The sequence below is a fragment of the Saccopteryx bilineata genome, chromosome X (assembly GCF_036850765.1).
Source record: "Saccopteryx bilineata isolate mSacBil1 chromosome X, mSacBil1_pri_phased_curated, whole genome shotgun sequence".
NCBI classification, from domain to species: Eukaryota; Metazoa; Chordata; class Mammalia; order Chiroptera; family Emballonuridae; genus Saccopteryx; species Saccopteryx bilineata.
In genome coordinates, this window is record NC_089502.1 from 10,128,373 (window position 1) to 10,154,582 (window position 26,210).

A 26,210-nucleotide genomic window follows, 5' to 3' on the forward strand; every position below is an offset into this window, starting at 1 on the left:
AGTGCGTGGAGGGTGTTGTATTGAGTGGGGCACTTGAGAACATGTCAACACAATAAATTAAATGAAATATTAAAAGTTAAAAAAATATTTAGGTCAATTGAGATAATCTATTCTCCATGTGTTAAATTTTGGCCGTTTTTGTTTTTTTAAGGAATTGGTGCATTTCATCAATTTTTATCAATTTTTTGTTAAGTAAAATTTAGCAATATTTATCAAATTGTTTTTAATATATTTTTTTTGTATTTTTCTGAAGCTTGAAACAGGGAGGCAGTCAGACAGACTCCCACATGCGCCCGACCGGGATCCACCCGGCACGCCCACCAGGGGGCGATGCTCTGCCCATCCGGGGCATCGCTCTGTTGTGACCAGAGCCATTCTAGCGCCTGAGGCAGAGGCCATGGAGCCATCCTCAGCACCCGGGCCAACTTTGCTCCAATGGAGCCTTGGCTGTGGGAGGGGAAGAGAGAGACAGAGAGGAAGGAGAGGGGGAGGAGTGGAGAAGCAGATGGGCGCCTTTCCTGTGTGCCCTGGCCGGGAATTGCACCTGGGACTCCTGCATGCCAGGCCGACACTCTACCACTGAGCCAACTGTCCAGAGACTGTTTTGAATATTTTTATTATCCTTTTAACACCCGTGGAATCAGAAGTAATTATCCCTCTTTCATTTCTTACATTAGTAAATTTTGTCTTCTTTATTTTCTTGATTACCCTGAATAGATATTTTAAAATTTTTATTGACATTTTAAAATAACTAACTTTTGGTTTTATTGAATTTCTCTTTAGAGTTTTTATTACCAGTTTCATTAGGTTCTGCTCTAGTTTTTATTTATTCTTTTCTTCTGCTTGTTTCAGGTTTATATTACTTACCTTTCTCCAGTTTCCTTTGGTGGAATCTTAGATTATCAATTTGAGATCTTTTTTCTTTTCCAATATATGTATTCAATGCCTTAAATTTCCTTGGAACCACTGCTTTTGCTTCACCACACCAACTTTTTTTTTTTTTTTTTTTTTTTTTTTTTTTTTTTTTTTTTTTTTTTTTTTTTTTTTTTTTTTTTAACAGAGGCAGAGATAGACAAGGACAGACAGACAGGAACGGAGAGATGAGAAGCATCAATCATCAGTTTCTCGTTGCGCGCGTTGCGACTTCTTAGTTGTTCATTGATTGCTTTCTCACGTGTGCCTTGACCGTGGGCCTTCAGCAGACCGAGTAACCCCCTGCTGGAGCCAGCGACCTTGGGTCCAAGCTGGTGAGCTCTTTGCTCAAGCCAGATGAGCCCGCGCTCAAGCTGGCGACCTCGGGGTCTCGAACCTGGGTCCTTCCATATCCCAGTCCGACGCTCTATCCACTGCGCCACCGCCTGGTCAGGCCACCACACCAACTTTTATAAATTATATTATCATTATAATTTGGTTAAAATATTTTAAAATTTCACTTAAGATTTTTTCTTTGTTTCATGTGTTATGTAGATATGTTGCTTAATTTTAAAATAATTAGATGTCTTCTTATTATCTTTCTATTATTGATTTCTAATTTAAAACTATTGTGGTCTGAGAACATTCATTTGTAAGATTTCTATGATTTTGAATTGGTTAAAGTGTATTTTATTGCCCAGAATATGGTCTGTCTTAATGAGTACTCCATGTGAGTTTAACGGGAATATATATTCTGCTGTTCATGGATGAAATGTCTTATAAATGTCAATGAGATCTAGTTGATTCATGATTTAGGCTGTCTGGTTCAACTATATCCTTATTAATTTTCTGGCTGATGGATTTTTTTAGTTACTGATAGAGGGATGTTGATGTTGCCAACATAATTGTGGATTTGTATATTTATCCTTGCATTTTTGTCAGTTTTTACCTCATATATTTTGATGGTCTGTTGTTAGCAGCATACACATTAAGGATTATGACTTCTTGGAAAATTCACCTTTTTATCATGTAATGCCTCTTTTAATCCCTGCAATTTTCCTTCTTCCAAAGTATCGTTATTCTACAATTAATTTGTTACTCCAACTTTTTCTTAGCGTTAGCATGTTATTTCTCCATATCTTTATCTGGATCTCTATATCTTGAGGCAGTCTATAGTTGGTTCTTATTTTTATATTTACTCTGAAAGTCTGTGTCATTTACTTTGTTTATTTAAATCATTCACCTTTAGAATGATTAGTGATGTAAATGGATTATTATCACCATGTTTATAACTGCTCTATATTCATGGCACTTATTTTTTACTATGGTTGTTTTAACTGACCACAATAGTTTTAACCATCCTTTTCCTGCCTTTTCTTTTTTATTTTCTAAAAGGTTTAATCCATTCTCTCTCTCTCTCTCTCTCTCTCTCTCTCTCTCTATATATATATATATATATATATATATATATATATATATATATTTACTTTATTTTGCATTGGTATTTGGAGTGCAGATTAGTGGTTAGATAGTTATATATACTTTATACAGTGTTCCTCTTTATATTTTCAGTACTCCACTGGCACCATTCATAGTAATCATATTATTGACTATATTCCCTATGTTTAACTTACAGCCCCATTACTGTTCTGTAACTACAACTTTGTACTTCTTAATTACTTCACCCTTTTCACCCAACCCCCCAACTGCCTCCCCCTCTACCTTCTCTGCTTTTAAATGAATATTTTTATTCCATTTTTCTCCTCTCTTAGCATATCAATTTTTCTTTTTAAAATTTTTAGTATTTTTCTTAAATTTTGCAATATATATTTTTAACTATTCTAAGTCTATATGCTAAATCTAAATTGCTTCCTTGGCAAGGCAGTTACCATATAACAGATAATTTTTAATTTCTCTCTCCCATCCTTTATAACAGGGATCCCCAAACTTTTTACACAGGGGGCCAGTTCACTATCCCTCAGACTGTTGGAGGGCCGGACTATAAAAAAAAAAAACAAAACTATGAACAAATCCCTATGCACACTGCACATATCTTATTTTAAAGTAAAAAAACAAAACTGAAACAAATACAATATTTAAAATAAAGAACAAGTAAATTTAAATCAACAAACTGACCAGTATTTCAATGGGAACTATGGGCCTGCTTTTGGCTAATGAGATGGTCAATGTCCACTTCCATATTTGTCACTGCTAGCCGTAACAAGTGATATGACACACTTCTGGAGCCATGCGTGATGCGTGCACCCCACATCACCGGAAGTAGTACTGTATGTGAGCGACAGCGATTTCCAGCACCGCCACATACAGTACTGACCACCAATGAAAGAGGTGCCCCTTCCAGAAGTGCAGTGGGGGCCGGATAAATGGCCTCAGGGGGCCGCATGCTGCCCGCGGGCCGTAGTTTGGGGACCCCTGCTTTATAACATTGCTGTAATTTATTTTACCTATCTGTATTTTATAATTACTAAATATATTGTTATTATTACTACTTTAAACAAAGTTGTCTATTAGATCAACTTTTAAAAAGTTATTTTACCTTTATTTATTCACTTGTGTGTGTTGTTGTTGTTGTTTAAACAGAGACAGAGAAAGGGGCAGATAGGGACAGACAGGAAGGGAGAGGGATGAGAAGCATCAATTCTTCATTGCAGCACCTTAGCTGTTCATTGATTTCTTTCTCATATGTGCCTTAACCAGGGGGCTACAGCAAAGTGAGTGACCCCTTGCTCAAGCCAGCAACCTTGGACTTCAAGCCAGTGACATTTGGGCTCAAGCCAGTGAAAATGGGGTCATGTCTATGATCCTACACTCAAATCAGTGGCACCACGCTCAAGCCGGTGAGCCTGCGCTCAAGCTGGAGACCTCAGGGGTTCGAACCTGGGTCCTTGTTGTCCCAGTCCTACGCTCTATCCACTGTGCCACTGCTACCTTTATTTATTCTTTCTCTGATTTTTTTTTTCGTTCCTTATGCAGATCTGATTTGCTGACATTTATAATTTTCCCAAAAAGCTTCTTTTAACATTTTTGCAATTGAAATTTTTTTTGTGTGTGTGAAGGAATCTTTGTTTCTTCTTTCCTTTTCAATGATAATTTTCTAGAACCAATTCTAGGTTGGTGGTTTCTTTTCTTTCTGCACTAAATATTTCACTTCTCCCTTTTCTTGCTTGCATGACTTCTGCCTAGGAGTAAATATTTTGGTCCTTAACCTGCTTGTTATTCTCTGAGATTCTTGGACATATGGATCTTGTCTATCATGAATTTTGTGAAATTTTTTGCTATTATTACCTCAAATATTTCTTCTTCTCTTTTCTCTCTCTCTGGAATTGCAATTACAGTCATCCCTCACTATATCGTGTTTCACTTTTCACAGTCTCATTTAATCATGGATTTTTAAATTGTATATATCTAATTTTGTTTAGCAGATTTTTTTGCTATATTGTGGGATTTTGCCATATATAGGTATTTTTATATATTTATTATTTTAATTATTTTTGTGGTAAAATAAGCATTTTCTAGCCTAAAAAATTCAAAACAATATAGAAACAGTGTGGGAAATGTTTATAAGAGTGTGGGGAGGGTTTATAAAGCCTTAAAATATATATATAAATAATAAAATAAATATAATATTGCTACTTCGCAGGTTTTCGACTGTCGCAGGGGTTTCTGGAACCTAATCCCTGTGATAGACGAGGGACCAATGTACATACATTTTACACCTTTTAAATTTGTCTCACGGTTCTTGGATATTCTTTTCTGTTCCCCCGCCCCACACTTTTGTTTTGGAAAGTTGCTGTTGACATTTCTTTAACTTCACTTATTCTTTCCTTTTTTATTTCTAGGATAGGGATGATACCTTGAAAGGCATATTTTAATTCTGTTTGTGTTTTTTTTTATTTCTAGCATTTACTTTTATTTTTTTTTTTAGAGTTTCCGTCTCTGTACAGGGGTAGGCAAAAGTACATTTATAATTGTAAGTACACAGAACAGTTTTTTCTTGTACTATTATTTATTTATTTTTGTATTACTAATACACTACAACTGTAAACTCACTTTTTCCCACCCTTTTTATATTACTCATTTGTTTTTATATGTGTCTATTTAATACATTAGAGCCCTTAACATATTTATAATAGTTTTCTTAAATTTCCTAAAATTTGACATATCTTAGTATGGTTCTGATCATTGGTTTGCCTCTTCAGACTTTTTCTTGCTTTTTAACATGGACTATAATTGTTTGTGCAAAGCAAGATATGATATTTTATTAGGTAATAAGAACTGGAGTCATTAGACTTTCAGTGTGAATACTAATGTTAATTGTATTAGGAGTTGGGCTATTTAATGTTTGCTGTAGCTATTCATGCTAGAGCCTTTAGTTTTCTCTGGTGTCCTTGTTTTATCTTTTTTTTTAATTGAGAAAAGGGGAAATAGACAAACTCCCACATGTGCCCTGACTAGGATCCACTGGACAACTGCCATCTGGGGCTAATTCTGAAATCAACCAAGCTATTTCTAGTGCCTGAGGCTTGCCACACGGACCAATGATTCTTCCTCAGTGCCTGAGGCCTATACTCAAAACAATAGAGCCACTGGCTGTGGGGAGGGGAAGAGGGAGAGAGGGGAAAAGAGAGGGGGAGAGAAGCAGATGGTCATTTCTCCTGTGTGCTTGGACTGGGAATTGAATCCAGGAGATCTATACACCTGGCCAATGCTCTATCCACTGAGTCAGCCAATCAGGGTCTAATTTTTTTTTCTTAACTGTTGTTTTGGAGTTTTCCTAAGACTTTCTTGAATAGGGTTTGTGTCTTTTGGGTACTAAGTTATGGAGGGAGTGGAAGTGGTCTATAATCTTATGATTGATCTTAGTTTTCTACTAGGCCCAAGTCTTTGGGCTGTGACCTTTATAAGGTTTTCTCAGCACATTTTTTTCTTTTAGGTATAACAGGAAGGTTAGAGGTGGATAGAGTTCTCTAATTTTCTTCTCCCAGATATTAGGCTTTGGTAAAGTTGTGTTCCTTGGACAGGCATTTGTTATAGAGAACACTCGTAGTGTATTTCTGAATTATTACTTTTCTCCTCCCCTGCTTGAAAAAAAGGAGACTTTTCTTAGATCTTTATCATGACAAATTTGTTTTCTGGAGGTATTACCTATGGAAATGTGAGGAACACTTTAGAGTGTGGACCCAGAAGTTTTTAATTCTCAAGGAGTCCATGTTCCACCTATATCATTTTATCAAAATTATCATTTAAGTATTCATACTAATTTATGATTCCAGCCAGTTCTGCTTCAGGTAAGTTGATCTCAGTTATAATTCTCTGTTATTTCCTTGTCTTCCCAGATTTGGGAGTTAAGTTTGCCAGATGATTTCAATCCTCAGATGGGTCTAAGAAAAAAACGTTGATTTTTTTTGGTTTGTTCAGTTATTGTTTTATGGTTCAAGATAGCTTTCAAGCTATTTATATGATGGAGCCAAGACCAGGAACTCCCAATATCCAGTTTTCAAGGCTGAAATATGTTGTGTAATTAGCTTGGTGTTAGATTAACCTTCATTCAAATTCAGGACCTCACATTTAATTAGAGGTATGACCTTGCATGAGTCACTTAACCTGTCTGTGCCTCAGTTTTTTCCCCAGTAAAATAAAAATAATTCAAAACACACATGATTATGTTAAAGTTAAATGAGAGGACACATGTGAGCAAGTTTATTACAGGTCCTGGCATGTACATTTCAGGTACCTCATAAATTCAGTTTTATTTTTTAATTAATGTACTTATGCTTATAAACAAGGACTGTTGGCCTGGGAAAGGTAGCTAACTTTGTTAGAGCACTGTCCTGATATACCAATATTGCAGATTCAACCCCCAGTCAGGTCACATACAAGAATCAGCCAATGAGTGCATAAATGGTAGAACAAATCAATGTTTCTCCCTGTCTCTCTCTCTCTCTTTCTCTCTCATCCTCTCTCTCTCTCTTTCTCTCTCTGTCTCTCAAATCAATAAACATTTAAAAAGAGATTATTGCCGATAGTCTCTTATTATTAATAAACAATAAAGAAAAGAAGGGCTGTTTTTGAGCCCAACCCATTGTGTGGCATTTATCCTAAGAATTAAAAAGTTCTTCTTATAGCCCTGGCCGGTTGGCTTAGCGGTCGAGCGTCGGCCTAGCGTGCGGAGGACCCGGGTTCGATTCCCGGCCAGGGCACACAGGAGAAGCGCCCATTTGCTTCTCCACCCCTCCGCCGCACCTTCCTCTCTGTCTCTCTCTTCCCCTCCCGCAGCCAAGGCTCCATTGGAGCAAAGATGGCCTGGGTGCTGGGGATGGCTCTGTGGCCTCTGCCTCAGGCGCTGGAGTGGCTCTGGTCGCAACATGGCGATGCCCAGGATGGGCAGAGCATCACCCCCTGGTGGGCAGAGCGTCGCCCCATGGTGGGCGTGCCGGGTGCATCCCGGTCGGGCACATGCGGGAGTCTGTCTGACTGTCTCTCCCTGTTTCCAGCTTCAGAAAAATGAAAAAAAAAAGTTCTTCTTATAAAGTACTTGCCATTCTTAGAATGCTGATGAAACTGCCTTGAAAAAAGGAACTTGCTGCTAAGGACTGCCTTAGTCTTAAGGGCTTGATGCAAACTCAGTGGTACATCTGTTCCTATTTTCCAACTGCAACTATACTCTCCTTTTAAAAGTATCAAGCCTTCTACTGAAAATGCCTATGAAAACACATTTCTTTCTGTCTAGCATTGAATATAGAAATACCAGCACCAAATACTAAAAATAGCCATTTTACTACCGTGATAAACTCTCTATGTTCTTCACAAAGGGAAGTAGAAGTTATTGAGCCTTTTAAAGAGAGGAAATAACTTGATTGCACACTTCATATATCAAACTTCATCTGGAAAATTATCTCCCTTTTTGAGCACCATAACTTATGGAGGATGTTGACAATACTATAGAGTGTGTCCAAATAATTGTGACCAAGATAGTAATGGGACCATCTAAAAATCTAGAAATTTTTTCATACTTGAATTTGTATTCATTTAATTTATTAGATCTATTTATCTGTATCACTTATTTTTATAATATAAAACAAATATTAAAATATTTTCTGTTTAATGCCAAAGTTTTCATAATATTTCTAATTTTACATTGTTCTATTTTTTTCTGGATATAGTTCTTGACATTTTCCTCAGAAAAAGACTGAGGAAAACCTCCTTTACCTTAAGGACATATTATTATCTCACCAAAAAAATCAATGGACATATTATTATCTCACCAAAAAAATCAATGTCACCCCATTAAATTGTATTTCAAAATTAAAAAAAAAAATAATGATTCTCGTCCCTGCCTTCATTCCATCAAACCTCAAGTTGCCAAACTCAATGTGAGCATCACTTTTCACCTGTTGGTTCCTACAAGTCCTCAAGTGTTGGTTCCTACAAGTCCTCAAGGAGCCTTTGCTTGAGTGGTTATGATTTGGTCTGTTGTCCAGTGATATAGAAGTAAGGGAGTTGGGAAAAATCTAGAGATGTACTGAATGGACTCAGAGTTGTGGAAATTGTAGCAGGGAACACAAGTAAGCTTGAGGTTAAGTATAAACCCCTACCCCTTTTCCCACTGCAGTGTGCATTGTTGTTATTCTTTCTGTAGAAGAGTTCATGATCCTTTGTAATGTTTTTCTCTATTGATCCAACACTGCTAGTAAAAGAAACTTTAAAAAAATTGTTATGTCAATATAGTCTATGGAATTTCACTGTCATATATTTTTCACATTAGAGAACCAAACTCCTATGCTAGAGACCAAATTTGCCTTCTAGAAGAATCATCTTAGGGGTGCTTAGATGATTGAGGTTTACAGTGTAACACTGTAGCACCAATCTCCCTTCTCTTACCTCATGATTCCCCAAGGCAAAAGTGAAAGTATGACTCTGCTCTCTTGGTCTTGGAGCTACAATTTCACCTAATACATTTTCATGCATTGAGAAAAAGCCAATGGAATAATAATGAGCTTATAAAAGAACTTAACTTTCTGCAAATGTTTTTAAATCGTGTTTGTTGGATATAAGGCTGAAGGCAGCTAGAGCATAACCATTGCTGAAAGAAACTAGTCTAAGTTGACTACTTCTACTTTGCTGTTGTGTGACCCTGGGAAAGTGCTTATACTTTGATGAGCCTCAATCTCAACATCGATAAAATGGGCTTTGCAACACCAAATCAGAATGTTATTGCAAAAAATAGGTATTATAATATACTGTATGTGGAAATGCTTTGTAAATACTACACTATATATAGCTTGTCAGTATTTTTAATACAAGGATGATGTATCATTTATCTCCATTTACCCAGCACATTTACCATACAGTGTGTACGTAAAGTCATGGTGCACATTTGACCGATCACAGGAAAGCAACAAAAGACGATAGAAATGTGAAATCTGCACCAAATAAAAGGAAATCCCTCCCAGTTTCTGTAGGATGATGTGGCAGCATGTGCGCATGTGCAGATGATGACGTAACACTGTGTATGCAGCGGAGAAGCCCATGGCCATGCCAGTCGAGATGTGGATGGTACAGAGGAAAGTTCAGTGTGTTCTGTGACTCGCTAAATTCGAACCTGTGACCAAAGTGCAATGTGAATATCGGCACATTTATAACAAAGTGCCACCACATAGGAATAACATTACTCGATGGGATAAGCAGTTGAAGGAAACCGGCAGTTTGGTGGAGAAACCCCGTTCTGGTAGGCCATCAGTCAGTGACGAGTCTGTAGAGGCTATACGGGATAGCTACCTAAGGAGCCCTAAAAAATCTGTTTGTGAGCCCACATCAAACTGCACTGAATAGGTATAAAACTGGGAGAGTTTTCCTTTTATTTGGTGCAGATTTGACATTTCTATCGTCTTTTGTTGCTTTCCTATGACCAGTCAAAAGTGCAACATGACTTTACGGACACACTGTATATCTTGTACCTAGTACAGAGCCTAATATATAATAAATACTTGCTAGTTAAAATTAAAATGAATGAGTACTTTTAATTTTCCATATATCTGATGATTTTAAAGAATCATTAGCTGATTTTTTTTGTCTGGTGCTAGATGATCTCTTGACCTCATTAAACCTTCAGATTCAATGATTGGGAGTAAAGTAGCATATGGGGTTAGGAAGAGATTGCTATAAGATAGATAAAGTCAGCCATCAGAAACGTTGACCTATTGCCATTTATGACAACATGGATGGACCTTGAGAACATTACACTGAGTCAAATAAGTAAATCAGAAAAAGCTAAGAACTGTATGATGTCACACATAAGAGGGATATAAAACTGACTCATAGACATAGATAAAAGTGAAGTTTTTACCAGAGGAGGAAGATGTTGGGAAAGAGGTGGGAGGAAGGGAGTAAAGAAGGACAAATATAAGGTGACAGAAAATGATTTGACTTTGGGTGATGAGTATACAACATAATCAACAGTTCAAATGCTGTAGAAATGTTTACCTGAAACCTATGTAGTCTTATTGATCAATGTCACCCTGTTAAATTTAATTTTCTAAATAAAACTTTTAAAAAAGATAAACTTTCCAGAAATTGCTTTATGTTCTAAATAGAAGAAAACAAACATGAACATATAGCAATTTATGGAAACAAAGATTACCTTTCTCAAATGGGCTTGGTAGCTCAATAGACTAGCACTGGCATCTACTCAACATTGCAAGACAAGTCATAAGCTCAAGGGAAGAATCTAGCAAGCGTGTTCTACTTTGCGAGGTATCTGGGGCAGATGGTGGTGGCACAACTTAGAGTTAACTCTGACACAGATGACTGAGATGCTGGACTAAGTGATCCCAAGGAGCTGTTAATGTACAGTCTCTATAGTATTCTGAAAGTGGTAATAATTTGATTTTTCAAGGCTCATAAATTGGCGTCATTTGGGGTACGTCTGTCATAGATCTTTGCACTTAGGAAGAAAATGAAAGAAAATACTGTTAATTATAAATGTCTCAGAAATCTTGGTTATTTCTGTTTGTTTTTAAACTGTTTTAATGTCTTGAAAACCCTACTATTGTGGTTATTTTCTCTTCCTTCATATAAATGTAGAACTCTGATTTGATGGAATAATTTATGTTTTAAGTATTTCAGGTTGGAGAAAATGAGATGCTACCATTACTACTTTCACTCTCAAACTAATTACACTAATTGGGCCTTATACCAAGGGTAGGGGCTGCAGATGTAATCTTGAATTCATAGGTTCTATAGAGTAGATAAGGCTTTATAGCCATGAGGAAGCAAAATTTACCAAAGAAGCTTAACAGTTATAATTCCAGATGTTTAGTTTGCAAGTACCAGAGGTGTTATTTTCAATATCCAATGTATGGATAAATGCATGAATCTTTTTCCCATCCAGATACCCATTCAAGGGATAAATTCCATTTCCAGATCTGGCAAACTGTCACATAGTTCCCTTTAAAATTATCTAGAGAAAATATGACATAAATGATTAGATTTCTGATAGCTTTTGTTCTTGGATAAGAATTTGCCTCTCTTCCAGGGCTGAGCAAGCTAAATTGTTATGTGGGTTTATACAATATATGGCTTGTTATCAAATGTTTATATCTGTCCCAAGTGAAATGTCTTGAAATACAAGACCTTTTTTTTTTTTTTTTTTTTTTTTGTATTTTTCTGAAGCTGGAAACAGGGAGAGACAGTCAGACAGACTCCCACATGCGCCCGACCGGGATCCACCCGGCACGCCCACCAGGGGCAACGCTCTGCCCACCAGGGGGCGATGCTCTGCCCCTCCAGGGCGTTGCTCTGCCACAACCAGAGCCACTCTAGCACCTGGGGCAGAGGCCAAGGAGCCATCCCCATCACTCTGGCCATCTTTGCTCCAATGGAGCCTTGGCTGCGGGAGGGGAAGAGAGAGACAGAGAGGAAGGAGGGGGTTGGGGTGGAGAAGCAAATGGGCGCTTCTCCTATGTGCCCTGGCCGGGAATCGAACCCGGGTCCCCCACACACCAGGCCAACGCTCTACTGCTGAGCCAACCAGCCAGGGTGAAATACAAGACCTTTTTAATGGAATAAAATAATGACAGAAAAATAATAACATCTAATTTAGCCTAGATTTAATCAGTATTTTCATGAGGCCAAAATGTTAACTAAATCTTGGCTTTGTAGATAGAGTATTGGACTGGGATGTGGAGGACTCAGGTTCGAGACCCCAAGGTCACCAGCTTGAGTGTGGGCTCATCTGTTTGAGCAAAGCTCACCAGCTTGGACCCAAGGTTGCTGGCTTGAGTCAGCAACCCAAGGGGTTACTCGGTCTGCTGTAGCCCCACGGTCAAGGAACATATGAGAAAGCAATCAATGAACAACTAAGGTGTCACAATGAAAAACTAATGATTGATGCTTCTCATCTCTCTCCATTCCTGTCTATCTGTCCCTACTTATCCCTCTCTCTGACTCTCTTTCTGTCACTGTGAAAAAAAAGAAGTTATGTATGCATCAGGGTTTGAACTGTATGTTCAGAAAGGAAAATTGATGAGGCAGTATGAGTCAATTATTTAAAAAAAAAATGTGACCTTAATCACCACAGCAATAAGGAGGAATTTCAAATTCAATTATACCCTGGATATTCATGCTTTAATTTGTCCATTTCTCTATCTCTTATTTTACAGAGGCCTTTGAAATTGTTGTTCGCCATGCCAAGAACTACACTAATGCCATGTTCAAAAACAACTATCCGAGCCTGACTCCACAAGCTTTTGAATTCGTGGGTGAATTTTTTACTGATGTCTCTCTCTACATCCTGGGTTCTGACATCAACGTGGATGACATGGTCAATGAACTGTTTGATAGCTTGTTTCCAGTCATCTATACCCAGCTAATGAACCCAGGCCTGCCTGAGTCAGCCTTAGACATCAATGAGTGCCTCCGTGGGGCAAGGCGTGACCTGAAAGTATTTGGGAATTTCCCCAAGCTTATTATGACCCAGGTGTCCAAGTCACTACAAGTTACTAGGATCTTCCTCCAGGCCCTGAATCTTGGAATCGAAGTGATCAACACAACTAATCATCTGAAGTTCAGTAAGGACTGTGGCCGAATGCTCACCAGAATGTGGTACTGCTCTTACTGCCAAGGACTGATGATGGTTAAGCCATGTGGTGGCTACTGCAATGTGGTCATGCAAGGCTGTATGGCAGGTGTGGTGGAGATTGACAAGTACTGGAAAGAATACATTCTATCTCTTGAAGAGCTGGTGAATGGCATGTACAAAATCTATGACATGGAGAATGTACTGCTTGGTCTTTTTTCAACAATCCATGACTCCATCCAATATGTCCAGAAGAACGGTGGAAAGCTGACTACCACCGTGAGTACTAGTCTACATATTTCAGAGAAACTAGGTCTTATTGGTTGGGGAACCCTGGCTAGTAGCAGGTGCAATTGAACAGAAGTGACAGAACGATTAGAGGGTGAGATGGGATGATGGACTGAATTACCTCACAGATTTAGGTAGCATATTAAGACCGCAGGTTATGGAGTCATAATGTCTGGCTTTGGATTGTAACTCCACACATTTGTTTACTGTGGGAATTTGGGTGAATCTTTTTGTCTTTATGAAATTCACATTTCTGCCTTATAAAATAGGGGTAAAATATCTTTTTTATAAGCAATAACATGTGAAAGCATTTAGTATGTACCTATGGTAAGTCTTCAGTAAATATTAGCTGTTATTACCATTGTTGTTAATTATCATAAACTTCATGACAACCCTTTGAGGTATTAGCTATTATCTCCATCTTTATTTAATAAATGAGAAAACTGAGGCTCAGTAAATCTGTAACTTGCCCAAGGGCACCTAGCTATAGTTAATGGAAGATCCATAATATGGAAATTGATTAAATCTCTCTTTAACTAGGTTATCACCAATTTTTCTGATCCTGATTTTACTCCCATGCTCCTAATTATATAGATGATAGATAGATAGATAGATAGATAGATAGATAGATAAGATAGATCATATTGCCATTTTAAGCAATGATTTTAAATGCAGGAGACCTAGTTAGGGCCCATTAATTAAACCTACATAAGAACATAAACAAGGCAAAACATCTACCTTTTCCAAGTTTTTTTTAAAAAAACCTTCATTATATAAGTTAGCCTGATGGTGTTTGTGATATGATTTATGATGAGACAGTTCTACAAGTGAGGCAGGCAGCAATTTGCTTGGTTTCAGTCCCATATTGTTAGTTACATTATACTTGCCAAGCTAAAGTGCATACATTCTGAACCACAGGAGGCACCCACCTTTTTCTAAGTCAGAGGAAGGGAGATAGAGAGACAGACTCCTGCATGCACCCCGACAATGATTCAGCCAGCAAACCCTGTCTTGGGCCAACACTCAAATCAGCTGAGCTATCCTCAGTGTCTGAAGCTGACGCTCAAACCAACCAAGCCACTGCTGCAAGAGGAGAAGAGAGAGAGAGAGAGAGAAAAGAGGGAAAGGGAGGGGAAGAGGAGTAGATGATCACTTCTCATGTGTGCCCTGACCAGAGATCGAACCTGGGATGTCTGCAAGCTGGGCTGATGCTCTGTCCAATGAACCACTTTCTAATTTAAAAGCAGAACATACGCCCAAGAGTTGCTAGCCAGATTACACTAAGGTAATAGTGAATGATTTCTGAATGCTGTCATCTTTGTGAAAGGTGGTAGCAGAATCATTTAATACCCTACCATTGTTGAGCTCCTACTACATTTAAAGTGCTCTGCTTGCCAGTTTGCATGATGTTGTTTCACAGTAATCCATGAGATAGGCCCTAATAGTGTCCCTGTTTTACACAGTGGAAATGAAGATTAGAGAGACTTAATACCTTATCCAAGATCTCAAAGCTAGTTAAGTGAAGATAGGGTTAACTGCGATTCAAACCCAGGCTTGGTAGACTCATATTCTTCTTCACAGTGCAAGTGCTATGTACTCTGAACCATGGCTTACCCAATATATGTAGAGGAGACTAGGCCATTGAAAATGGCCTTTATATTCTGGAAAATGATAAGGGTAATTGGTTTCTTTGGTGAATTAAACTGGGAGGGAGGGCAGAAATAATGCAATCCATAGTATGTCTACTGAAGGAGCTGCTCCAGCTGTCCCATTCACAATGTTAGTCATTTAGAACATATTTGCTGAGAAAGTATTTTATAATAAAATGAACAGAAATATTCTACCTAACAGTAATGTTCTTCAATAGCTAATTATTCCCTTGAATGCTTTATAATTTGAGGCTAGATTCTGGGGCCTCATGTAAAAGTAAATCTCACAGAGCTAGAAAAATGAAAAATTAGTGCATTCATATGTTTATTAACCTTATATTGATTGAAGGCTCACTATGTGTCAGACACAAAACAAGGGTGACCTTGGTGTGGAAATGTCTTCAATAAGAGGGAAAATGAGGAGACACCATTAAAGGTAGGGTATTGGAGTGTTTAAAATTTGCCTCTGATATTGCTTACTTGAGAACAACATAATTGATCTTGAAAAACATGTATTCTACTCTAGTGCTCCTGTGTGCATGGTATTTTGCCAGGTGCTGAGTATTCAAAGTTACCCAAGACTTGGTTTTGAAGTCTCAAAAAGGTCAGTCTAGTTGACTGACAGGCATGCAACTGAATAAATTTCACCATAATGTACATTAAACTATAATGTGAATGTTGTAAGAGTTATGAGAGATTAGCTAGTCTAATCCTATTTATTTACAAATGAAGAAATAAAGTTCATGGTGACTTGTCCAAAGTTATATGATTAATGGAAGAGCTAGAAGTAGAAACCAAGATCTTCTATTACTACAATCTCACTAGTAATAGTGCTCTTTCCACCGTACCAGTCTGCCTCCCATTAGATCCTCCAAGACTTTCATCTAAAAGAGCCATTAGGACTTTACAAAAACATCATGAACTTACATTGGATAGCTATTTCAGGGTGCCAAAACCAGCTGTATTTTAGGTGCACATGTGTAGAGGAAGTATATTTCATGTCATCATTTAGGAAGAAAGGTCTTGGTTGTCAAGAGGTGCTCAGTGATGCATTTCCTTTCTGTTTTGGCTATTAAGGACCTGATTGCCTCCAGGTCCCAACTGGTTATAAGAGTGTGAAGTCTGCCTTCCCCAGGGGATGCCTGAACTAAAACAGAAAGCATATGTGAACTCTGGCTTATTACTCTTTTATGATCACCAAGTCTAAGTAATATATACCAAATGGTGGAAGTGTGGGACTCATTCACCAGGTGTGATCGTCTACTATAGTCCATGCTCTGTATGTGCCAGAAAGTGGCTGGGTCATTCATGGGGAGGGGTGAGGGCTGAGTAGTCCACAGAGTTCTATTGATGTTAAGAGCCCCACAGAATGACTGAAAACAAATGTTGATTTAAAACTAAAGCATTAATGAGATTTTGCTATAACTCTTTCACTTTTCTCTTGTATTACCCTGCCAGTCTGTACTAGTTGGGGTTAAGTTATAGTGAGAGACATCTTTGATATTATGTTCTTTCTGAGCTCTGTTGAGACAACCTTTTAAGCTAGCTATAAGCTGTGCCATAAAGTTTGTCACAGAGGGACTTCACCTGGTTGTTTTGGTGGCTACCATGTACCCTAGATTATGAAGGACATTTTGGAGCACTGTTAAGTTTTTATAGCCATGCCCTGTTAGTGTTTTTCTTTTCCATATGATAGCTTTGAATTCTACCAAGTGGAGGCATGCAAGCAAATGTTGGGGTGTTGTCACTGGCAGCAATCCTGGGGGTGGTAAACATCCAATTGACAAATTTGGTTCACCATCACAATCACTTGGGGAACTTGTTAAACAGATTACTCTAGTCCACCCTGAGAATTTTGATACCATAGGTCTATGGAAAGGCTAGAGAATTATGCTAAGTGAAATAAGCCAGGCATAGAAAGACAAATATCATATGACCTGACTTATATGTGGAATCTAATAAACACAGTGAACTGAGTAACGGAATAGAGGCAGAGGCGGGGTCACAGGGAGCAGAGGGACAGCTGTCAGAGGGAAGGGGGATGAGGGGATAGGATCAGAGAAGGTGAAGAGATTAGTGAAATTAAGTATACATAACACAGAGATACAGATAACAGAACAGCAAATCCCAGAGGGTAGGGGAGAAAGAGTTAGGAGGAGGAGGGTAAAGGGGGTGTAATGGGGGACATGAGGGAGGGCGGGTGCGGGTGTTATATTCAGTGGGAAAGTTGAATCCATGTTAACACAATAAATTAAAATTTATAAAAAATTCAAAAAGGGCTCCAGGGCTGATCTGTGGTGGCGCAATGGATAAAGCATTGACCTGGAATGCTGGGGTTACCGGTTTGAAATCCTGGGCTTGCCTGGTCAAGGCACATATGGGAGCTGATGTTTCCTGCTCCTCCCCCCCCCTTTCTCTCTCTCTCTCTCTCTCTTTCTCTCTCTCTCTCTGTCGTCAAAATATGAATTAAAAAAAATTTAAATGCTCCAGTTGATTCTGATATTTCCTTGGGAGAAAATCCAGTCAGCTTGTTTGGAGGATAAGGTGAATCCCATAGATTTGAAGTGAATGACAGTTAATGGCAAATTTAGGAAATTGGATTCCTCATCTATAAAATAGGGTTGTTTATGGGATTAATTGAAATGATAGATTCAAAGTACCTCGCAAAGTGTAAGACACATGGCAGGTACTCTTTAAGCCCCAGTACAATACTCTTTCTATTACACTTTTCTTTTCTTTTTTTTTTCTTTTTTTTTTCTTTTCTATTTTCCCGAAGCTGGAAATGGGGAGAGACAGTCAGACAGACTCCCACATGTGCCCGACCGGGATCCACCCGGCACGCCCACCAGGGGCAACGCTCTGCCCACCAGGGGGCGATGCTCTGCCCCTCCGGGGCATCGCTCCACTGGGACCAGAGCCACTCTAGCACCTGGGGCAGAGGCCAAGGAGCCATCCCCAGCGCCCGGGCCATCTTTGCTCTAATGGAGCCTTGGCTGCAGGAGGGGAAGAGAGAGACAGAGAGGAAGGAGGGGGTGGGGTGGAGAAGCAAATGGGCCCTTCTCCTATGTGCCCTGGCCGGGAATCGAACCCGGGTCCCCCGCATGCCAAGCTGACGCTTTACTGCTGAGCCAACTGGCCAGGGCCACTATTACACTTTTCTAAGTGTCAAAAGGGCAATACGTTTTTCTTAAGCTTATTTTTAAGTGCTAAGATGGTTAATATTATTTATTCCATAGAAGTGAATAAAAATAGTATATGGAAATATATGTGTGTGTGTCTGAGAGGGGGCTGAGTAGATACAGAGAAGAACGGAAGGGGAGATTTGAAATGAAAAGTTCAAGAAAGTGTTAATGATGGGACTGGACTGTAAATAGATCCATCTTATTGCTGTATCTACGTTTGTAAACTACGTTAAATATCTTGGTCCTAAGTATCAACTAGATCTTCAGTAGTATTTGGGTGAGAATATCACTGTTAAATTTATCAGCACATTATTGAATTTCATACCTTATACCTAAAACAAATATAAACTTTTACAGTTTTCAATATATATATTTTTTCAACATTGTTGTCACACAACACCCAAATTGTTGAATGCCACAACCTTTTTTTTAATTTGCAGTATTCTTTGGAAATCATTTTGACTGTCATTATTATATACCTATGTAGGGATTATATGTACAGCCATTATGCACTTCACATTATATCCACTAATTAAGGAATAATAATCAACATGGTGAAAGTTTATTGCTTTCCCAGGAAGTTTTCCAAAACATTCTATGATGATTTTCTTTACCTTCTTTACAGCCAAAGTAATTGTTGACATATCCTCATATGGCTGTTTGTACATTTATTGTTCCATTTGTACTCATGTACTTTCTTTATTGATTCATCTCAGAATTTCTTAGTGTTAGTTCCTCCTCTCCCACAATTTCATTACTTCAGTATGGTATGTGTTTCATTGAATATTGTGCAAATGTGCAACCTTTTCGATCACCAATATTTCTCTGTTTTTCCTCATTGTTAGATTTATTTTAGCACTACCTGAAATTAGATTCATTTCAGGAAACATTTACTAAGTATCTAATTGTAGAAACACTATGATAGACACTGGCAGGGAGTGGCTGGAAAGATAACCATGACTCCATATCTGACCTCATGTGTCACTTGGCTAGCAGGTTGCAGAGCTAAGATTCAAAACCAGATTTGCCCGACTCCAAAGCTCATGCTTTTAATCATTACTCTGTATTGCTTTCTCAAATAATAATTCCAATTTCCTTTCACCAGAATCTTTGTTCCCCAAGTACAAACTAAGTAGGCTTTTATTGTCTTATTTAATAGCCTGTATTACTCTCTACTATTTTTCCAGCTGTGCAATCAGTTTTTCAATTCATTCTCTCTCCTTAGAGACTTTTGCTATAGGTGTTCCCAACAAAGCACTAAAAGGCATGAGATTTTTAGTCTTTGTAATACTTAAAAGTGCAGAGTAATTTCAGGAAGAAGAAATGTTTATGCAGGTGATAGAAGACCCAGTGACACAGTGAAATGACTTTGCTTAGAATTTATATGAGCAGTGCCAGTGGTGAGGAATAGGATACCCTCCACTTGCAATGTTTGAAATCTATCCATTACACCAACAGATCGTTTTAAGCATATTTGCCTTTTATCTTGGTACATAACAATACATCCAGGTCTCCATATCGTGTTTCCTCAGTAGTAATATCGACTACTGACAATGTAGCATACTCTGGTTTCCAATTACATCCATTTCCTTTGCTAGAATTTTTTAACATATCTTCAGTAAAGTCAGTATTTATTTATGTGTGCTAGGAAGCTCTGGGGAAGATTCTCTGTTGATCCTCAATGATAATTCACTCTATCAAATTCTTATATTTTGCTGTCTGTGTGAATGACTATAACTCATCAGAATTTCCAAAATTAGCCCTACCTTACATTACACTTTTGAAGGCTGATGTTATTTGTCAGGTGTCAGAATGTCATTGGTTTTTCTCCTCATACTATCAGTTTTGACTTTCATTTTTCAATCTCAGATAGAGAAACCTTGTCTGAATTCATAAAACCTGTTTCTAGTAGCAAGTTATTTCAAAGTGATTAAAAACAAGTACATGTTGCCTGACCAGGTGGTGGCACAGTGGATAGAGCGTCAGACTGGGATGCGGAGGACTCAGGTGACTCCGAGGTCGCCAGCTTGAGTGCAGGCTCATCTGGTTTGAGCAAAGCTCACCAGCTTGGACCCAAGGTTGCTGGCTCGAGCAAGGGGTTACTTGGTCTGCTGAAGGCCCATGGTCAAGGCACATATGAGAGAGCAATCAATGAACAACTAAGGTGTCGCAACGAAAAACTGATGATTGATGCTTCTCATCCCTCTCTGTTTCTATATGTCTGTCCCTGTCTGTCCCTCTCTCTGACTCTCTCTGTGTCTCTGTAAAAACAAACAAACAAACAAACAAAAACAAGTAAATGACTCAGTCCTAATTAGTGTCTGCACATCAATAGTATCTAGAATTGTGGTAATCGGCTTTATTTGCATGAAGGTGATTTCTGGAAAGTAAAGAATGTTTATAGGCCACCATCCCTTATTTGTTCACAATAAAAGTAGTTTTAGTGCTTCCCATGGAAAAAAATAATATAGCTTTAAAACATAGATTACCTATTTATTGAAGAGAAGAATACAAATGAAAAAATAGGCACTCCTTTTAGGCAAATGAAATATAATTTCATGGCAAGTTTAAAGCACTGGTAACACAAAGGAAGCTTTTAAATTTTTTTTTAGAATATTAAATTTATTGGGGTGACATTGATCAATAAGAGTACATAGGTTTCAGGTAAACATCTCTATAGCATTTGAACTGTTGATTGTGTTGTGTACCCATCACACAAAGTCAAATCATTTTCCTTCACCTTGTATGTGTCCTTTTTCTATTCCCCTCTCCTATGTCCCCTTCCCCCTTGAAACCACTTCACCTTTATCAATGTCCATGAGTCTCAGTTTTATATCCCACTTATGTGTAAAATCATATAGTTCTTAGCTTTCTCTGATTTACTTATTTCACTCACTATAACATTCTCAAGGTCCATCCATGTTGTCGTAAATGGCAATATTTCATCATGTTTTATGGCTGAGTAGTATCTCATTGTATATATGCACCACATCTTTTTTATCGAATCCTTCATCTAGGGACACTTTGGTTGTTTCCATGTCTTGGCCACTGTGAATAATGCTGTGATGAACATGGGGGTGCATGTGCCCTTAAGTACCATTGTTTTCAAGGTTTTTGGGTAGGTAACCAGTAGAGGGATTGCTGGGTCATTGGTAGTTCTATACTTAAATTTTTGAGGAACCACCATACTTTCTTCCATAATGGTTGTGCTAATATGCATTCTCAGCAGCAGTAAACAAGGATTCTTCTGTCTCCACAGCCTCTCCAACACTTGTTATCTATCTTGCTGATAATAACCAATCTAACGGGTATGAGGTGGTATCTCATTGTAGTTTTGATTTAAATTTCTCTAATAGCTAGTGAAGATGAGTATCTTTTCATATATTTGTTGGCCATTTGTGTGTCTTCTTGGGAGAAGTGTCTTTTCAGTACTTCTCCTCATCTTTTAATTGGATTGTTTGCTTGTTTGTTGCTGAGCTTTATGAGTTCTTTATATATTTTGAATATTAACCCTTTATAGGAGCTGTTGTTTGCAAATATCATCTCCCATTTGGTTGGCTGCCTTTTTGTTTTATTGTCGGTTTCTTTTGCTCTGTAGAAGCAATTAATTTGATATAGTCCTATTCATTTATTTTTGCCTTTACTTCCCTTACTTTCAGTCAAATGCATAAATTGTTCCTTACAGCCAAAGTCCATGAGCTAAGTACCTATGTTTTATTTTATGTAATTTATTGTTTTAAATTTTATATTTAGGTCTTTGATCCATTTTTGATTTACCCTATTCCTCATGTATAAGGTGCACCTTAATTTTAGGGGCCGAATTTGGGGAAAAAATGTAGTACATAAAGTTATTGAACTCAAGTTTTATTTATCATAAAATTCATACAACTCCTCATCACTGTCAAAACTACCATCCATTAGCTTGTCCTCATCTGTGTCTGATGACCAATCACTGTCTTCATATATTGTGTAGTCCTTAGTTCCATCTATGACATTTGAAATGCCACAACCACTGTATAAGATGCACCCAGTTTTTAAACCCCAAATTTTTTGTAACAGGGTGTGTCTTATACATGAGGAAATACAGTAACTTTTATTCATGGGGACAAACTGTAATCAAGTTTCATTCTTTTGCATGTGGCTTTCCAAATTTCTCAGCACCATTTATTGAAGAGGCTTTCTTTTCTCCATTGTGTGTTTTTGGCTCCTTTGTTGAAGATGATTTGTCCATATATATGTGGTTTTATTTCTGGGTTCTCAATTCTGTTCCATTGGTCTATATGTCTGATTTTCTGCCAGTAGCATGCTGTTTTGATTATTGTGACTCTACTGTATAATGTGAAGTCAGGTAGTGTGATACTTTGGCTTCATTCTTTTTTCTGAAGATTGCTTTCACTATTTGGTTTTTTTTTTGTGGTTCCAAACAAACCTGGTGATTTTGGTTCCATATCTTTAAAAAATTATGTGGACAAGACCCATGGGGGGTGAGGACAATGGAGATACAGAGAACTGACTCCGGGGACCAGGTTCAGTGACACAGATTCACTTTATTCAGGAAGTAAGCTAGCTTATATACACAGGTTCAGCCTATAGGGTGTTACAGCGTGTCCTTCACAGCCAATGGCTGAAAAGATCAGGGAGCTGCCTGGTTGGCACTGAGTCACTTAATTATAATGGGCGAGATCCCTCCTGGGTGTGCCTAGGAGGGTTTCAGGTGCTGGAGTGTTCTCACAGCATTGCATCAGCCACAGCTGTTAGGAATGCACTCTGCACTCCGCCCACATTTTCCCCTTCTCTTCCAATTAGGGCCAATTGGACTTGATGAATGACAGTTTGCTGTTGTTGTCTCTACGGAAAGGATAATGCCAGGATGGGGAAAAGCAGCCCAGACATGAGGGTCCGTCAGCATCTGGGAGTTAGATAACAGAGTACCAGGGCCTGGGGACCTGTCAGGGGCAATTCTCTTGGCCTGCCCCACCAAAGCCTCCACATCCCCCCAGGTAATGGGGTGCACATGCCGACTGTGAGGTCTTCTTCTGGAGAGCTAAGGACCTCTTCTTCTCAGGCGTAGTCAGTGTGGAGGAGGCCAGGGTTGTGGCTTTGGACGGGTGAAGATAGAACCACTTAGTGGGTGCCCAAGAAACCCTGTTAAGCAGGTTGGGGGATTCCTGGGATCCAAATTGGCTGAAAAACACAAGCATAATCTCTCCCTTGCATTAGAAGAGAGTGTGATCCCTGACACTGTGCCATGGCTTGGTCCTTCCAACCTCATTTCAGAGAGACGAGAGAGGGAGAGAGAGAGAGAGAGACAGAGAGAGAGACAGAGAGAGAGAGACAGAGATACAGAAAAATAGACAAGACAGGCAGACAGATAAACCAGGGGGGGGAAGAAAAAAGACACATGGGGGCATATAGGCTGGCCCATGGCTCTGCAGCAGGAACATGTGTTGGAGTTAAAACTGGGGTAGAAAATGGTGTCTGAGAGGCTGGGGTGGGGCATTGAGCCCCGGCAGGGAATGCGGAAGTAGCAACTTCCGCTTCTTCGGGTGGCAGAGCTGATGGCCCGGTCTCTAATGTATCTAGTTTCGTTTCTGCGTGCTCAGCCGCGATTTTGTCAAACTCGGAGGCTAAACTACTTTCCTCCTCAGTGGAGGGGGGAAAATAGGAAGGTAGGGGCTCCTCAGGGAGAGGGGTAACCTGTAATATTTTTGGCACTGGCAGAGGGTCCCCAGCAGGAGCACTGGTCAGGCAGGCATGTATCGCTAACAGGGCAGGAATGAGGCTGAGATAGAAGGTTTGTCCTTCATGTACTTCAGCCGAACGGAAACGCTGGAAAGCTCGGGCCCAAGTATCCAGGTCCCAGAGGGGCACATCCTCAATCCAGGGATTGAAACCAGAGAGAATCTCACAGTAAGTACAGGGATCCTTTTCACAAACTTTAACTCACCAACTCTGCAATAAGGCATGCAGGGCTGGAGCTTGTGGGGCTCAGGAGTAGGGGAGAAGGTTTCCCATTGCAGAGGGTCACTCACCCTTCCCTTGGATGCTGGCTGGGTCTCCGCTCGAGGTGCCAGTTGTGGACAAGGCCCACTGGGGGTGAGGACGACAGAGATGCAAAGACCTGACTCCAGGGACCAGGTTCAGTGATGCAGATCCTCTTTTTTCAGGAAGCAACCCAGCTTATATACACAGGTTCAGTTTATACAGTGTTACAGTGTGTCCTTCACAGTCAATGGCTGAAAAGATCAGGGAGCTGTCTGGTTAGTGCTGAGCCTCCTCCCCACAGCAGGTGAGCTCCCTCCTGGGTGTGCCTAGGAGGGTTTCAGGTGCTGGAGTGTTCTCACAGCATTGCATCAGCCACAGCTGTTAGGAATGTGCTCTGCACTCCACCCACAAAATGACTGAGATTTTAATGAGGATTGCATCAAATTTATATATTGCTTTAGGTAATATAGTCATTTTAACTATGTTGAACTTTTAATCTATGAACATGGATTAATTTTCCATTTTATTATTTTTCAATTTCTTTCAAAAATGTTTTATAGTTTTTTGTATATAGGTCCTTCACATCCTTTGTTGTTTTATTTTTACATGTTTAATTTTTTGTTGTTGTTGCAATTTTAAAAAGAATTGTTTCTTTTTTTAGTCCATTTTCTGATGTTTAATTGTTGATGTATAGGAAAGTATTATACTTTTGTATGCTGATTTTGTATCCTGTGACTTTATTGGTTTAATAATTTAATTGTTTCTAATAGTGTTTTGATAGAGTCTAAGTTTTCTATACACAGAACCATGTAATATGAAAAAATTTATATTTTTACTTCTTTCTTGATGTGGATTCCTTTTATTTCTATCTCTTGCCTGATTGCTCTGGCTAAATCTTCCACAATTATGTTAAATAAAAGAGGAGAGAGTGGACAGCCTTCTCCTGTTCCTAATTTTAGAGAAAAAGCCTTCATTTTCTCACCATTTAGTATGATATTGGCTGATGCTTTGTCATATATGGTCTTTATTATGTTAAAGTACTTTCCTTCCGTAACCATTTTATTGAGTGTTTTAAACATAAATGGATATTGTATCCTTTTTATTTATGATTTTAATATGTGTTTACATAGATTCAAGTGTCCCACAGAATATACCTCCCCCCACCCCCTTATTCCTCTCGACACCCCCATGCCCCCTCTCTCCAGTGCCTTCCTCCCTTCCCTCCAGGATTTACTGTCCTGTTCTCTATAATGCTGTGTTATGTATATATAATTTAATTAATCTCTTTCTCTTCTCTGATCCCATCTTCTCTTCTACTTTCCCTCTGGTCCCTTTGATCCCACCTCTGCCTCTGTTCTGTTGCTCAGTTCAAATTGTTCATTGAATTCCTGAAATGAGTGAGGTCATATGGTATTTTATTTCTCTGCCTGGCTTATTTCACTTAACATGATAATTTCCAGGTCCATCCATGTTGTCATCAATGGTAAGATTTCATTCTTCCTCATGGCCGTGTAATATTCTATTGTGTATATGTACCACATCTTTTTAATCCACTCGCCCACTGATGGACACTTGGGCTGTTTCCAGATTTTGGCCATTGTAAACAATGCTGCCTTAAACATGGGGGTGCATTTATCCTTTGAATCAGTGACTTGGTATTCATAGGATATATTCCTAAAAGTAGGATAGCTTGGTCAAAGGGCAGTTCCATTTTTAATTTTTTAATGAATCCCCATACTGTTTTCCACAGTGGCTGGATATTGTATCTTACTGAATGCCTTTTCAGAGTCTATTGATAGAGTAATATATTTTTTGTCCTTTGTTTTTTTATAAATGTTTTTTAAGATTTTATTTATTTATATTGGAGAGGAGGAGGGGGGGAGAGGGGGGAGGGAGAGGAGAGGAGAGGAGGGGAATGGAGCAGGAAGCATCAATTCCCATATGTGCCTTGACCAGGCAAGCCTGAGGTTTTGAACCTGCAACCTTAGCATTCCAGGTTGAGGCTTTATCCACTGTGCCACCACAGGTCAGGATGTACTTTGTTTTGTTGATGTGGTCTATTACATTGATCGATTTACATATGCTGAAACTTCCTTG

General features: G+C 38.8%; 1 protein-coding gene across 1 annotated transcript in view; it reads left to right on the top strand.

Annotated features, from left to right (window-relative positions):
* GPC3 (glypican 3) overlaps positions 1-26,210 on the top strand; it is a 692,738-nt gene that overhangs the window by 350,633 nt on the left and 315,895 nt on the right. Inside the window, exon 3 of the mRNA XM_066250036.1 lies at positions 12,594-13,288. Within this exon, the coding sequence (XP_066106133.1) occupies positions 12,594-13,288 (695 nt within the window). The remainder of the gene's footprint in view (positions 1-12,593; positions 13,289-26,210) is intronic.